We start from the raw sequence: 15,624 nt of genomic DNA on the forward strand, positions 1-15,624 counted from the left end.
TCGATTCTGACGTAAATCGATGATTCAACTCGAAAAGTTAAGAGTTTAATTGCAACATACGTTCGTATTAAATGAAAAAATTTATCGTGTATCTTCGATCGACTATTTTTAATCAAAACAAAATTTTGTTTTTACGTTTCTCGAACGATATCTTCAAGATTCGAGACATCTTAATTTTCATTAATTTTCTTACGACGAAATTTCATCTTATCGATTTCCATTTATCGTACCTTGTCAGGTCGTTACCATCTTCCTTATCTTTTCATCTTTTCAAACGATCTTGTCTAAACTTTTCCATTGAAAATTTATAGAAGACGGATAAGAACATTTTCTTCAGCATTAATGTTCATTTACAAAGTTGTTTGTTATAGGAACTAGTTTCTTATCAAGAGCTTATTAGTATCGTTTATCTTTGAATTTTTCAACCCTTTCGTCTCGACAATCTTTGAAGCCTTAAATTCTTGCAATCGAGATTATAAAAATGTAAAGCCTACAAACTTATTGTCGTTAAACATTCCAAAAATAATAAATATATATATATATATATATATATATATATATATATATATATATATATTATATATAGTACGTATGCATGTATGTATGTATACACGATATTTAATAAAATTATATATATATTCATTTATTTCTTATTAAGTTTTACACACATTGTTCATTTATATAGGATCATGCCATTTTCTTTGGCAATTAGCCCGTTGAATGTCTTCCAGCAATTTGACATTTCATTTGATAGAATTTCTTTATTCACGATGATCGTCGATCGCTTGTATGTCGCGACAGCAAACTATAAGCATCGTTGTAAACGGTAGAAAACGTGACGATCCAGATTTGTCTAATACACATAATGTGAAAATGCTTTTACAAATACGTTTTTTTTAGAATATAACTCTTAAGTTTGAAATTACGATCATGACTGTACATGGCACATGAACGTTTTCAGACATTATCCATACATATGGAAGTCTTTTACTACGCTACATCTCAATTTATTATACTTTTTTTCTTTCGACAAGAATATTTTTATTTTAAATTTTGAATCAATAGTTAAAGGAAATTTTTTTTAACGTTATACAAGTTTAAAGAATTAATGGCAATAATTTGAAATATATATATATATATATATATATATATATATATATATATATATATATGCGACGTATAGAATTGGATATAATTTTAATTTTTCCAAATGCAGAGTAATAGTGTCATTCAATTATTTCTCAATGTCTTCCACATGCAATGTTTAATGACCATTCTGTAAGTGACACATCATCCTTTTTATATCAGTGATGATATGAACAGAATGAAGATAACAATATCATTGTAAAAACTTTGTAACAAAGAATCAAATAAAAGCTTAATAAAGTATGGTATATATTGTATCGATGACCGATAAATATACGAATAATTATTACTCGACGATATAATTCTAATTGAGAAAGAAAAAAAAGTACAAAAATGTTAAAATTACAATATTCTTAAAAGAACACGTAAACAAATTGTGATAACTTATTAAAACGGAATCGTTTGCGACTTATGTTATAAGTATGTAAACACAGCAATTGTAGAGAGAACGATCTTATTATTTCTTTCTTATTCATTTTAATAGAATGAAAAGTTTAATTAGTGCTTTGAAATTTCTTGAAAATTCGTGGAGGTTACATTAAAGATCCAAGAAATTTTCTTATCCCACTAGTTGGACAAATGGATTCGATCGTGACAAACTCCGACTAGACACTTTTTAAATCAAATATCGTAAAGAGGTACACATAGTATTTAGATTCTTTGAAGATGTGACGAGGAGTTTACTGTGTTAATAAATGAAATGTACCTACAACAAGGCACTGATTAGTACAGAATATAGTTTCTGTCATTTATGTATATACTCTATTTTGCATTATCTATTCTGTTCATGTAATCCTACTTTCTGTATCTGAAAATGTTGTCAAATTCAGGATATATATTCTTTCTTTTTTACCAAGAACTATCAAATATTATACTTGCCTTTACGATTGAATGAGAACGAATGATATTAACATTTATTCTTACTTTCCCATCGTTTCTTTTTTTTTTTCTTTTTTGCTAATCACCGTTCTCTCCCACTCCCTCTTTTCCTACTACTCGCCATCTATTATAATTATCTGATACTACCTTAAAAAAAATTCTTAAGTGTAAATAACTAAGCACGTGTGATATCTTTACGAGATCCATTTGTACGCAATGTAATAAAGTGTAATATATGTAATATTTTTAATAAAATTAAAAAAAAAATAAAATAAGAAAATTCGATCACAGAGAATGTATAAAAGTAAATTATAACGCAAGATGATAACATTATTAAAAACGATATTAAAAATCGCTAATTATTTCACTGAGTCTTTTGTGCTTTTTTGTCTTCCCTCTAAGAATCGAATTCAAATAATATTTTAAATCCCTTGTTTTTCTCTGTTTCTCTTTTTTTTTTTTTTGATTTCCTGAGATAAAGCTACCTCATAAAAATATTCTCTTAGCATTATAATATACAATACCCTGATTTCTATGTAAGTAACCTTTGTTGCAGCATTAATTATAATTCTTATTTACAGACATATGACGACGACATTGAAAATAAGTACTTTCACATGGAATAACCAATCGAAGAGAGCTTTTCTGCGCAACAACGATTTCGTCTATATAAATATCGATTATATTAGAATTGAGAGGTATTCTGATATCTGATAATGTAAAGAAAGAAGAAAGTTAATATTTCAAGATCTTAAAACTAATGTAGAAATGTCAACAAACTACTAGTAGAAACTTGTTAAATTCAAACTTTGTTCCCTATTACATCATATTTAAAAACTATAAATAAAATGATCCGGTAGTGAAAAGTATTGAAAAATAAGAATACCAAGATATACCCTAAGAATCTCATATCGGTCATAATTGTCTGCAATGAATGAGTTCATACCAAAATTATGTGCCGAAGAGATCTACTTATCTTTAAACGAGACGTCAAACAAGAAAAACAGTGCAGAAAATAAGGCAACCATATCCTAAGGTTTGTTCTTTTCTTTTGTTAATGTATATATGTATGTATGTATGTATGTAGGTGTGTATATGTATATATATATATATATATACATACATATATATATACATATATATACATTATATATACATATATATATATATATACACACACGCATTATGCTTCTTCTATATTATCTCGATTCGAAACTATCTTTCCGTTTTTACTAGGTGACTCGTTAAGAGGTTGAGAATCCTCTTGAACGGATTGTGGATACTTTTGATCAGGATAATTCCATGCCTGAATTTCAGCAGTACCAAAGATCTGATACACTATATACGTGCTACAAGCTACACACGCAGTCACTCCGAATACTCTTCTCCAAGCGTCCAGTGCTTGCTGTTGAATGAATTATTCATTAGAAGAATTATCATAGAATCAGAGCAAATGTTAAAGGTATGTTAACTAAAAAAATGCTTACGCTTTCTTGAGTGAGCAGACCAGCTGCTATAGGTGACAGAAAACTAGCTGTCATGTGAATAGTTTGTGCGAATGCTAATACAGGACCTAGAATAAACAAAAGATTAGAAAAATCTAATCTAATCTTTGAACGTACAAACAATTAAAACTTACCGGCGAAATTTGGCGCGATATCAACGATATTAGCCATTGCACCGGCATAGGCAGCAGTTATTAGTGTAACAGCTACGAACCAAACAATTGCCACAAGAATTATATTACATCCCAGATATCCGATAAGAAGCACGAGAATTCCAGGAATCACTTGAGCTATAGAAATCAAGGAGATATTTAGAAAAACAAGAAAAAAAAAGAAAAAGAAAAAACAAGATCATTACTTACAATTATCTACTGTAAATGTATATAGTAATAACTTACATAATGCCGTGAAAACTTTCCGAACATTCGTTAGAGACAAGATCTGTCGATTGACCAAAATATCGGCGACATAACAGAATACTACGGAACTCAGATAACTACAGATAAATGGTAACCCTGACAAAACGCCATTCTGAAAAAAGAACGTCTTTTTGTGATATAAATTCAAAGCCTAAGCAAATTATATAAGCTATTGAAGTTTTCAGAAACCTACGGCCTGAATGCTAAATCCAAGGACGGTTTTTATATACATCGGACCAGGAATAATAAAAACATAATGGACCCATATTCTTCCAAAGGTCGTAATACCGATCGCCCAAGCTGGCCATGACATAAGAATCGACTTCCATGGTACAGGCATTCCCTTTAAAATCAAGATCAAGACATTCGATTGAAAAAAATCGTACGTTTTCATTCGTTCGAGACAAATATCGGAATCTACCTCGTTCGTTCCCAAAACTTGATTGCCGATGCTTCCACGTATGTAACGCAGTTCCTGTTGAGAGATCCTTGGATGTGCAGCTGGTGTGTCGAAGGCAAAGAAGTACCAGAAGAGACACCAAGTTATTCCGATGGTACCGGTCGTGTAGAAAACCACTTGCCATCCAAAGTGAGCGATGATGAATCCGCACAACGGATAGGTCAATCCGATCCCAAAGCTGAACCCTGAATATAGATAATCTAGATGTTAGGTGTGGCTCACCCCACGACCAGGAAGGAAGCTGAAACATGAGGCTTGTTGAATGACCTCGGCCGGGGCTAGTTTCACGATTCGCACGTGCCGTCGATGATCTCTCGTTGACGGTGGTGAGCATGAATCAACCCTGTAAAGCGATTTAACTAGAGACTTAGTACGAAGGGACGAGGGGGTGATGAATGATGAGGCTGTACAGTGGGACAATGAAACTTCTATACCTGAAAACAGTTCGAGCATATAATAGCTCTCCCCGCTAAATGAATAAACACACTCGTCTTACACAGAGACCAGAGTCACACGACAAACTAATCGAACGTTTATATTTATGTTTGATACGTGTCAATATTGTTCTACGAGCGTTTAAATCGTAGGTAAAGTTAAGGTCTCCAAAGAAAATCGATAAAGAAAGAATCTTTCTACGTACGAGATATCGAACGTAATGATAACAGAGCTCTGGAAAGAGATCGATCTTTCTTATGACTAAAGTACAATCTCCTTACAAATAGGATAATCTACATGTTAAAAGAATAAGTAATTTATATTCTCTAAATTTCTATTCGGTCTGTGGTCCGTCTCTGGGAAAGTTTGAGTGAGAAGGATGATTAGAAATACGTGTCGAACGAATGCAGATTTTAGAAAGACAGAACTGACATGTAAGAGAATGAACGAATAACATTATACAACGTGTGCACGTAGAGTCCGGCTGATTCTACCAGCTGGAAGTATACTCGGCCTTTCTCATGCTGTTGAGTGGTCGCTGTTGAGTATACCCCTCGGTCCGGCGAATACAACCAACGTGTGGAGCTAAACCAATCAAAAAGATCAATATCAACGATCGTGACTATAGTCACAGAATTATCGTATCTATCTATAACAACAAGACAGCATATGCACATAATATATGTTATAAATTTCTTGATCCGGACTTGAATTTTGACAGTAAATATAGCTTGATGTTGCGAATAGTTTCTCAATCGAACTTCCGTATATTCCACTCTGAAAGAAGTGTACATTAGTATATCACGGTATTATAATCATCAACAGAGATCAATAAGCAACGTGCTATTTTTTTCCGCACGTTATATATGATTTGGGAAACATGATAAATCATAATAGTATTTATTATATAATAATATGGTTCGATACGTATCGAAGTTTCACTGTAACACACAAAAGAACTTGTATTAGCGTATCGGCCATCCGAACACTTACCTTGAAAGGAAGACATGAAACGAGATCTTTCTACCGGTGGAATCCAATGTCCAACAATGGCATACATAGCTGGCCAAGTTAATCCCTAAACAAATATTTCTTGTTTTCGAACACGTAAACGTATGAAATATTGGAAATGAATTAAAACGATTGGACATACACTAGCGACTCCTTGTATACTTCGGAGAGCTATCATAGCACCGTAATGAATTTCAGCAGCGCTGGGCATAAGTAAACTGCAAATTGCAGTTAAAAGTTGCGACCCACCGAAGACAGTCTTCGTACCAAAATATTGAGTTAAAACGCCACCCACAATTTGTGATAATATGTAACACCAATAGAAGGAGCCAAGAATGGCAGACTGAATGGCTGGACTCCAGTCGAACTCACCCTCTTCCTGTAAACAAGAAAAGGTGTACGATCGATAAAACCATTCCTCTTCTCTCGACAAGAAAGTTGCGATTATATAAAAAGATCTTTCGATAAAGAAATAAATAATTGGAGTGTCACATGAGTCTATAAAAGAAGAATTTAAACTCTTGTCAACATAAACGCAATCTCCTTTCTGTATAAATATTTTTATATACGAAGCAAATATCCATTTGAGAAGTAAACAACAAAAAACGTGATCTATCGCATAATTTTCCAATGAAATAATCGTAGATGAGTTTGAAGGGGAATGAAAAGATACATTAAGTGTAACACATGAAGTTCTTATGAATACGCAATACTAAATTGTTATAGCTTATGTAAGTAAAATATAAAGTAAGAAGCAGCAAACAACCTATCGTATAATATTACGTGATAATTCGAAACAATTTGTAAAGAAAATACAATCGATTAGATGTTAAGATAGGAAGGGATCATTTCTATGTAGATTCCAAAAAAATAGTTTGACAAAATTTGTTATATCAAAGATAATAATTGAAAAAATGTTATTTATTATGTACCTCCGGTCTAATAGCGTTACTATTGCTGTTGTTATTCTCCACGTGCGAAATGTTCGCCGGTTTGTAACAATAATGAGACGTCTCGGTGACCGTGGCATTTGACGACGTCATAGCTGGTTTTGCCATGGCCACCATCGCAAGATTGATATCAGTTCTCATCATAAAGGAAACGAGAAACCCGGAGAAAGAGAGCATATAGAGGACAACTCTTGCCGGCACCATGTCTGAAAAATGAGTACGAATGTAACACGTTATCGGAGTGTTAACATTTGTTATTCAAGCGATTACGATTGATGATCGAACAATACTTATGTGTTATTCAATTAAGTGCGGACGAAACATCGATCAATCAAGAAAATGACAATAGTCCGTTCTTTGTGAGTAAACTAATTTTCCAATGAACTTTCCTACGTCGTTGATAATGTGTATAAATAAAAAAAAGTATGACTACTATCGAACTATTTATCTTTTGATTAACGATGCAATAATATTTCCGCGTAAAATCGAAATAAAATATTCATACTATCAAGAGAAACTTTCTCAGATGTCGCATAAGCGATGATGGTGTCTCCTTACGTCGATGATATCGTAACACGTATTAATCGATACTGACTATTTACACCGTCCGATATACATACACTATTCAACGAATAAAAATATTCTTTTCTACGAATTATCGATCATTTGAATAAGAGGAATAACACTAGTAACAATAAGAAAAAAAGTTCGCGTGGTAATAATAATTATGATAAAAATATTATTAATAATTGCTCGTGGTATTTGGAAAAAAAAGAAAAAACAAGAAAAAGAAAGAGATCGTGATTATTATTATCTTACCTCCCAATCTCCGCAGACTATAGGGCGATCGTGTTTTATACATGCCGGGATCCTCGTATCTGCGAAACAAATTCACATATTCGTATTTTTAAATATATACATATATATGTGTGTGTGTGTGTGTGTGTGTATAAATACAGTATGGGTGATAAGACTTAATTATTCGTACAGTGAGATGAAAATACGTTTCTATTGTACGAATATTTAAATTCTTCCACTCCGTGCTCTACATCGAACTTTATACAATATTACGATTATGCATATTTACCTCGGTGAGTCTTCCATTTTTGTGAAGTAGTAAGTACAAATGAAATTTATCTCTTCTTAGTTGAAAAAATGAGGATCTTCTTGGATTCTAAAAGAACAAAGAGAGAAAAGAAAATTATATAAACGAATGAAATAATTATTTTCCTACGTCTTATCTTTATGATTCAGTAATTATTATGAAAGATGAATGAATTTATAAATAATTATTTATTTCCGTTATTTGGACGAATCTAAAACAAACCGTATCACGGAAAATTGAAATTAAACAGAAACGTTCAGCTGTATTTTTACGAAGCGACTGACGTAATTGAATGCAGACATAACGAACTATACATATATATATATACAATTACGAATCATAGATGCAGAATCTGTTCCTCTTTATATAACTTCCGTCACAAGGTTTGAATATCAACAATATCGTATGCGTTAACCATAAAAGCTTCATTATTAATCATATTTTTTTTCCATTATAAATAATTAAATATTTATACAAACAGTTTTAAAAAGAAAAAAGTACAAAGAGATATTTGATACTAAAATATATAAACAAATAACAAATACTTCTAGTTTCGTTTTATTTGTTAAACACTAACAAATGCTTCTATCAATCGTTATCACTTATCGTATAGACCGTAAAATATTTTTTTCCTATTAATGCGACTAATTACATGTATATAACTATATATATATATGTGTGTGTGTATAATGTACATTATACAACTACATATGAATATAATGAATATATGCAACAGCATTTTATCTTTCGCTTATAATACATAATAAATTAGTGTATATGTTGTTTCATGTATTATAACATTGACTACTTTATATATATATATATATATATATATATATATATATATTATTTTAACTATTTATATTGTTTTTTATGTATTATTAATTAAAGTATTTTTTTGTTCGTCGAATATTATTGATTGACGGATAGATAACTTCGATTTCTCTTTTGAAAAATTTATATTAAAACAAAAAAACAAGGACGATTGATTGGAAAAAACATACGATGCCAACAATGCATTTTATTAATGTCATTGTTATTCACTGACTTTAAGATCAATAAGACGACGTGTATATCCCAGAATTTCATATCGACCTAACGACTCAAGAATTCCAACAAGCTATTCATATCTACGATCCTTAAGTTCTTCAAGGGAAAAGAATGTGGACCTATCCACGTATTTGACATAATTTCACTTTAAAAAATAATTAAATAAGTAAACAAATAAAAACGAAATAAAAAAGAAATAAAAATGGAAATATACATGGAAATAAAATAAAATAATATGATAAGAGAAAGAATGACCTTCAAAATAACCAGTCCATTAATTAAATTACAAACTTCTTTTTTTTTTCTTTTTTTTTTTTAATTTACTTTAAAATCAATATAGTACCTTGCAAACGTATTTATGTAAATGCTAGCGACAACACCTGTTGCTTTTCTTATGTAACATCGGAAGGTCGATACGTCAATATAAAAATTTATTCAAATCAACGTGATATTTCCGATAATACTAAAAGATTATATACGTATGTATATCTTTCAATAAGAATATTTCATCTTCGATATAATGAATCAATCAATAAAAATTATATATTATAACATAGATGTATATTAAATGCTAATTATTTTTGCGATCTTTCACGATTACTTTTAATCAATTTTCCCGTAGAAATATATAAAAAATAAATCGACCCAAAATATTCACGATAAAGTCACAAATTGTCTTCAATCAACTGTCAACAATTTGAGCCACGTGGTCCAGCTGGATCACGAGCTGGTTTTTCAACAAAATCTACGACATGTTATACACTCGATGGAGCAAAAGATTCGATGCACTCTCGTCGAGTAAACTGAAAGTCGATCGAACTGAAGGCGAGACGCCTTCTTCTGCCTTTCCCACCCCCACCGCTGTCACCTTCTTACGAGTCGCCGACCGCCTTACAGAAGAATATAATGAAGAAGAGGAGAGGAGAGGGTGCGGGGAGAGGGAGAAAGATAAAGAGAGAGAGGGGAAAGATATAAAAATATGACGATCATGATCAGCCTTGCTTAAATTTTCCCGTATTTCATAACGTTCTATTAGTTCATCTACATATTTTCCATTTGTTTAAACTTTCAACGTATGCGACGATTAAAATAATAGAACGCATTAATTTCTACGCTTATATATACATATACGATGTAGATATTTTGTATTGAATTTTGTGAAAAAAAATTAAGATAATAATATTCCTTTGAATGTACTCAATAGGTAGTATAATATATGTATATATATTCTTCTTTTGAAAATTTCTGTTAAAAATAAAAAAGAAAAAAATTCCACGTACATTAAAGGATTAATAAGAATGATATTACCTATTAAAGAAGAATGTTCTACAAAAACAATTTTATATAGTTATGTTTAAGTGGTAAAAAAAATGGAAACGAATTAATTTATTAAATAACTCTTAAAATCCAAACGAATTCTATTCTTTGAAAAAGAAAAAGTATCTATCGTCCAAACTAAAGTTCGTATCAATTTGATGTAAACTAATAAATTACATAAAATAAATTTCATAAATATGTCAAGCATCATAATAATACGATAATTTCAAAATAAACAAGATTCTTCTTACTTTTTTAATAGAAATCAAACTACTAGCATACTTCAATGTCTTGCAAAGATACGTCAAAGAATGTGTTTCCTAAGTTCTGTCCTTCGCATTCTCGTCTGAATAGGATCAAACAATTCTTGTTTGAAAGAATTAGAAAAACAAAAAGGAAAAGAAGAAAATGAGAAAAGGAAAATGCTTACGCGTATAGAATAAAACTATGTGTATAGAATAAATTGAAAAGTAAGTTAATTAAAATAATACACAACTTTTAACATAAAGAAAAGGGAGAAAAAAAAAGAAGTAAAATAATTAATTCAACTAGAAAAATTTATGAATGATTTACATTTCACAAATCATAATCAATTTTTTTCAATATTCTTCTAAACGAAGATTAGAACGATGATACATAGATAGCTTGTTACATTATTATTTACCGTTAGGAATTAATAAAAAATACACTTTAATAATAATATATCGCCGAGAAGAATTTACTTATGCTGAGTAATTGCACATTTATGATAAAGTTAATATTTCTTTTCTTAAGTACTTACTTACGTAGATAATTTTGTTTGGATTTTAACTACTTACGTAGATACTTAAGTATTTAATTACGTAGACTAGTTCTTAGAAGTAAACACTATTTTCTAAGAAACGTAACTATATTGCATTTTTTCCTGCACAATGCAACGCACAATCCAATAAAAATGCATTTTTGCAGGTTGCAATGATTAGAAGTCGTAGGTGAAAAATAATACTTACTATTAGTTTTCACCATATAGTTTTACACAAATTTCAACGAGCTAGCAATATAAATTTAATTTTGATTATATAATTTAAATTATATATATATATATATATATATATATATATATACACATATATTAGTGTTCTATGAGCATCCAATTAACTTCTTATCTAATTAAGATAATTAATTGTTGATAGATATAAATAAATACTAATAGTTCGACCTCTATAAACGTATAAAATCATGATTATATGTCAATTCTATATTAATTTAATATTGATATACTAAGTTCTCATTAATTAATGTCTTTTTACAATCTTAACGTAAAAGTAACTCGTAAATCTTGAAAAATCATTGTTTTATGTAAACCTAACATAAATCGGATTGTACATTTTTAATGATATATAGATATATATGTGTGCCAAACTAATTTATAGATTAATTTTCAAGATAAATTGTTTTTTTAATTGAACATTCACAAGAAGAAACCAATTTTTTTAATTTAATTATATTTAACAAAAGATTCACATTTACTAAATCCAGTCTATTGATTGAAACGGTACTTTAAGAAAGAATACTTTATTTTTTATCGAAAAGAATAGCTTGACCAGTTAAATAAGTAAATAAATTTTAATTATATAATCGTATTGACATAAATAACTTTACAGAAAATATTTAAAGATTTTAATGATTCTAAACAACGTCCATAAAAAATGCAGATATAATCACAAAAAAAAAGGATAATAGTAACCTTCTTGGAATGATTCGTAATAATTCGTAAGATTGTGCAAGGAAAACACATGACACCTAATAATTATGCACTACGTGGTCGATTCTGGAAATCATTCGTTCAATCACAATGAATTTCAAATTATAGAAGAAAAGCTTTTGTCGACAATTCCCACGAGTAGTATTTTTTTCCTTTCTTTTTATCACGAGCATTGCAAATCGAGCATAGGATGATCGGGAAAACGATCGATATGTCGTCACTAGTGTTACGAACAAAACCATAGACGAAAAATAAAATAAAATTTATTTGTTTATTTATTTATTCATTATCTATGTATTTATTCATTTATTTATTTATTTATCAATTCGAATACTTTATTAAAATTCATTAACAAAAAGGAAGCTAAACTAATCTCGAAAGGAGATAGAAAGAAGAAAAAAGAAAAAAAGAAGAAAAAAAAGGGAAAAAAAACGGAAAAGAATGATGGAGGAAAACTTGAAATAATTACTTTGAAAATAATTCTAACTTGTTTGCAATGTAAATATGATTGTAATGAATCATTAAAGGATAAAATAAAGGCAAAAGAAAACAAGAACATCGTAAAATTTTTGTTCATCGATATACATCGATATACTACGGTCATCAATCGATCATCATTGACACACGGACGATGACCGTGGCCATTTTCTTGCACGTTTCAATAATTCCTTTCCAGGAAAAACATTAATTCTCACAAAAAAAAAGAAAAAAAACTTTAACCGTCAACTTTAATTATTCCGTAGTTAAGCTTATAAAAATCACAATCAAGATGATCATGAGACTTGACCAATGGAATCGTACACTGTGAGTCAGCACGAAACTGGACACGTGATGGGAGAGATGTAACATATATATATATATATATATATATATATATATATATATATATATATATTATTTATGTATAGATAGATATCCCTTAGGACAAATATACATAACCTCTTTTCTACGATCACATAAGAAAGAAACGATGCAACTTAAAACTGTATTAAACGAATGTCGTTAGACTATTTACATAACAATATGATAACACGGTGAAAAAAAAAATGAAAAAAAAAGGCAAAAAGAATTTATTTTACGCAACTTTAATTCTCAAAGAACGAAGAAAGAGTATTAGCTAAATGTTTTTCATCGCTATTACGAACTAAACGTGAAAGGATTAAGTACAAATACAATCACCGCGATTGGTTTAGTCATTGATTTAAAGCAAGGTCAATATTTTGCAACAGGAGTTCGTCCAACTGTCGTAAAGTTGACCCGAACGTTCAATATATAGCAAAAAATCTTTAAGAATAAAAACAGCCAAAGAAAAAAACGACTCATTGCGTCATCACAAAATATGTTGAGCTGTCATCGCCGAAAAATAAAGAGAGAGGGAGAGAGAAAGACAGAGACAGAAAGATAAAGAAACTGATCACTGCTCCGATTCGCTTAAAGATTCGCGACACAATGAGTGGACAATTAAAGATGGACGACTTTAAAGGGCGAGTGCCAACGATTCGACCTTTTCAATTCTAATCTCTATTTTCTATGCCGACGAAACGTCCATTTATTCTATATTGTCTACATGTATACATTTATGAAATTGTTATTTTGCTAAATGAGACATAATAATGAAACGTATCAGACAAGCAAACACATATGTACTCAAAAAAAATAAAGTATAATCCATTAGAAGTGTGTGAGTGAGAGAGAGAGAGAGAGAGGGAGAGAGGGAGGGAGAGGGAGAGAGAGAAAGAGAGAATGTGCTATCTATATACATATTAAAAACAAAATTATATCTTACGGTACTAAGAGGGAGCAGTACACAAAAAAGAATAGCTTCTTCCGTTAATGTCGTCATCGACAATACTAACTACTCACAGGAAACAGTATGTTTCGTGCACACATACATGTATATGTATATGTGCATGTATATATATATTCATATACACATACATACATATGCAATTATTATATCTAATTGAACATTCACTAAGCTTTGCGAAATAAACGTTACTCGTTTCCATAGACACAAGTATATGTATGTAAGTAGCAACCGTTCGGCAAATAGAATAGCTCAGGGACTATGGGTGTATATCCCAGAATAAGGAACATGTTAGATGAAAAAAAACTTGGAAGAAAAAAGACGGAATAATATCAAAACAAATGAAACTTACTCACTTTCGAAGAGTTCCAGCGTTGAACCGAGAGCTCTGACGATACGTTCGACTTCTTCCGCGACGACATTTTCGTCCGTTTCGTTCGTTCACGGTTGGTACGTGCGTGGCGAGAAGAGAGCGGAGGGGGCACACGTGTGTACGCTCGCTCGCACGCGGGATACGACTCCCGTGCCGGCTCCCCCACTACTCCGCGCGCCCTTCCAACCTTCGATCGCGAACGAGACTGCGTGGTGGCGCTGCGATCGCCTTCAGGATCGTATAGCACCGAGGCAAGGCCTCGAACTAAACAAATTTCTTTATATTCCTAACTTTTATAATTTCGTTAACATATTTTCAAGGTCACAGCTGTTAAGCTACGACATGAAATACGCACTCGAATGCTTTTTGATTGATCTAATCTTGCATACACGTGTCACGTTTGTACGAGAAACTTTTTTTAAGATAACGCTGAATCGATCAAAAACGTAAAAAATGCGTAAACATAAATGCTTGATCGAATTACGTTGACTTTATATTTATACGAAATATTATAAATAATAATCTGACGAGACATATGATCACGTGGCCCACTCGAATATTCTCTCTCACTTGATTTCTTCTTTATCCACTCTTGACCATGCTATCTTTCACTATCCATCTTATGTTTGAGCAAACACGATTGTTTTCATTTGAACACAACGATACGACGAGCATCTACGAAAAGGCCGACATAAAAAACGTGTTTACGATTAACGAAATACAATGCGGAGATTTCGCTATAATCGATCGTAAGATACTGCGTCGTCTCGTAATTTAAACAGGAGCGTACCTAAGATTTGTCGTACCCTCTTGCTTACAGATTCAACGAATAGCATAAAGCTATAGATCAATGATTCTCAATCTTATATTCACATTGATATATAAGATTATAGCAAATGGTTGAGAAACACTAAGAAAAGATATTGCAACGAATTAATATTTTATTTATTAATCCAGAAACACATTCAGCTTCATTTATTTTGTAAAAGTAACCTCCCTTAGGGATCCTCATCAATCATTAATCTATTTTTAGCCCAATATCGATAATACATCGCTTGACACATAACCTTCCAATAAACTTTCATGAGTATTATAGTGTGGTAACGATCATTTCTTGGAAAATAATTCTTGTATGCGTGATAATGAAATAAAAGAATTTCTTCAATGTGTAACACCTATACAAATATTGTATGTTTTATATATCTCTACAGTTATATCGTATATGGGTCAAAGTCAATCAGATATGTAATATGTATGCATATGTGTATATGTGTATGTATGTGTGTGTGTATGGATATGTATAAAAAAGTAAAAGTATACATACATACATATATATATATACACCACACCATACACGATATACTTTTACTTTTCGTCATATAAAATATGCATAAAAGATTCGAAATTCGATGTATAAATTGTA

At 30.8% G+C, this 15,624-nt stretch overlaps 1 protein-coding gene across 6 annotated transcripts; it reads right to left on the reverse strand.

Annotated features, from left to right (window-relative positions):
* Positions 1 to 617: 617 nt before the first annotated feature.
* Positions 618 to 14,962, reverse strand: LOC127067199 (sialin). 6 transcript variants are annotated; one of them, XM_051001844.1, is made up of 13 exons: positions 14,557 to 14,962; positions 14,181 to 14,465; positions 7,893 to 7,979; positions 7,625 to 7,683; positions 6,788 to 7,011; positions 5,998 to 6,234; positions 5,838 to 5,922; positions 4,371 to 4,594; positions 4,143 to 4,292; positions 3,929 to 4,061; positions 3,665 to 3,820; positions 3,513 to 3,598; positions 618 to 3,430 (listed from the first exon to the last, which is right to left on the reverse strand). In XM_051001844.1, the coding sequence occupies exons 3-13, from the start codon at positions 7,907 to 7,909 to the stop codon at positions 3,209 to 3,211; spliced, it is 1,593 nt and encodes a 530-aa protein (XP_050857801.1). In that variant the 5' UTR covers positions 7,910 to 7,979; positions 14,181 to 14,465; positions 14,557 to 14,962; the 3' UTR covers positions 618 to 3,208. The 6 variants fall into 6 exon arrangements, with proteins under 6 accessions (XP_050857801.1, XP_050857800.1, XP_050857804.1 ...); XM_051001843.1 differs by having other exon boundaries at positions 14,185 to 14,962; XM_051001847.1 differs by lacking the exons at positions 14,181 to 14,465; positions 14,557 to 14,962 and adding an exon at positions 13,808 to 13,921.
* Positions 14,963 to 15,624: the final 662 nt, after the last annotated feature.

This window comes from Vespula vulgaris, chromosome 10 (genome assembly GCF_905475345.1).
Source record: "Vespula vulgaris chromosome 10, iyVesVulg1.1, whole genome shotgun sequence".
Classification (NCBI taxonomy): Eukaryota; Metazoa; Arthropoda; class Insecta; order Hymenoptera; family Vespidae; genus Vespula; species Vespula vulgaris.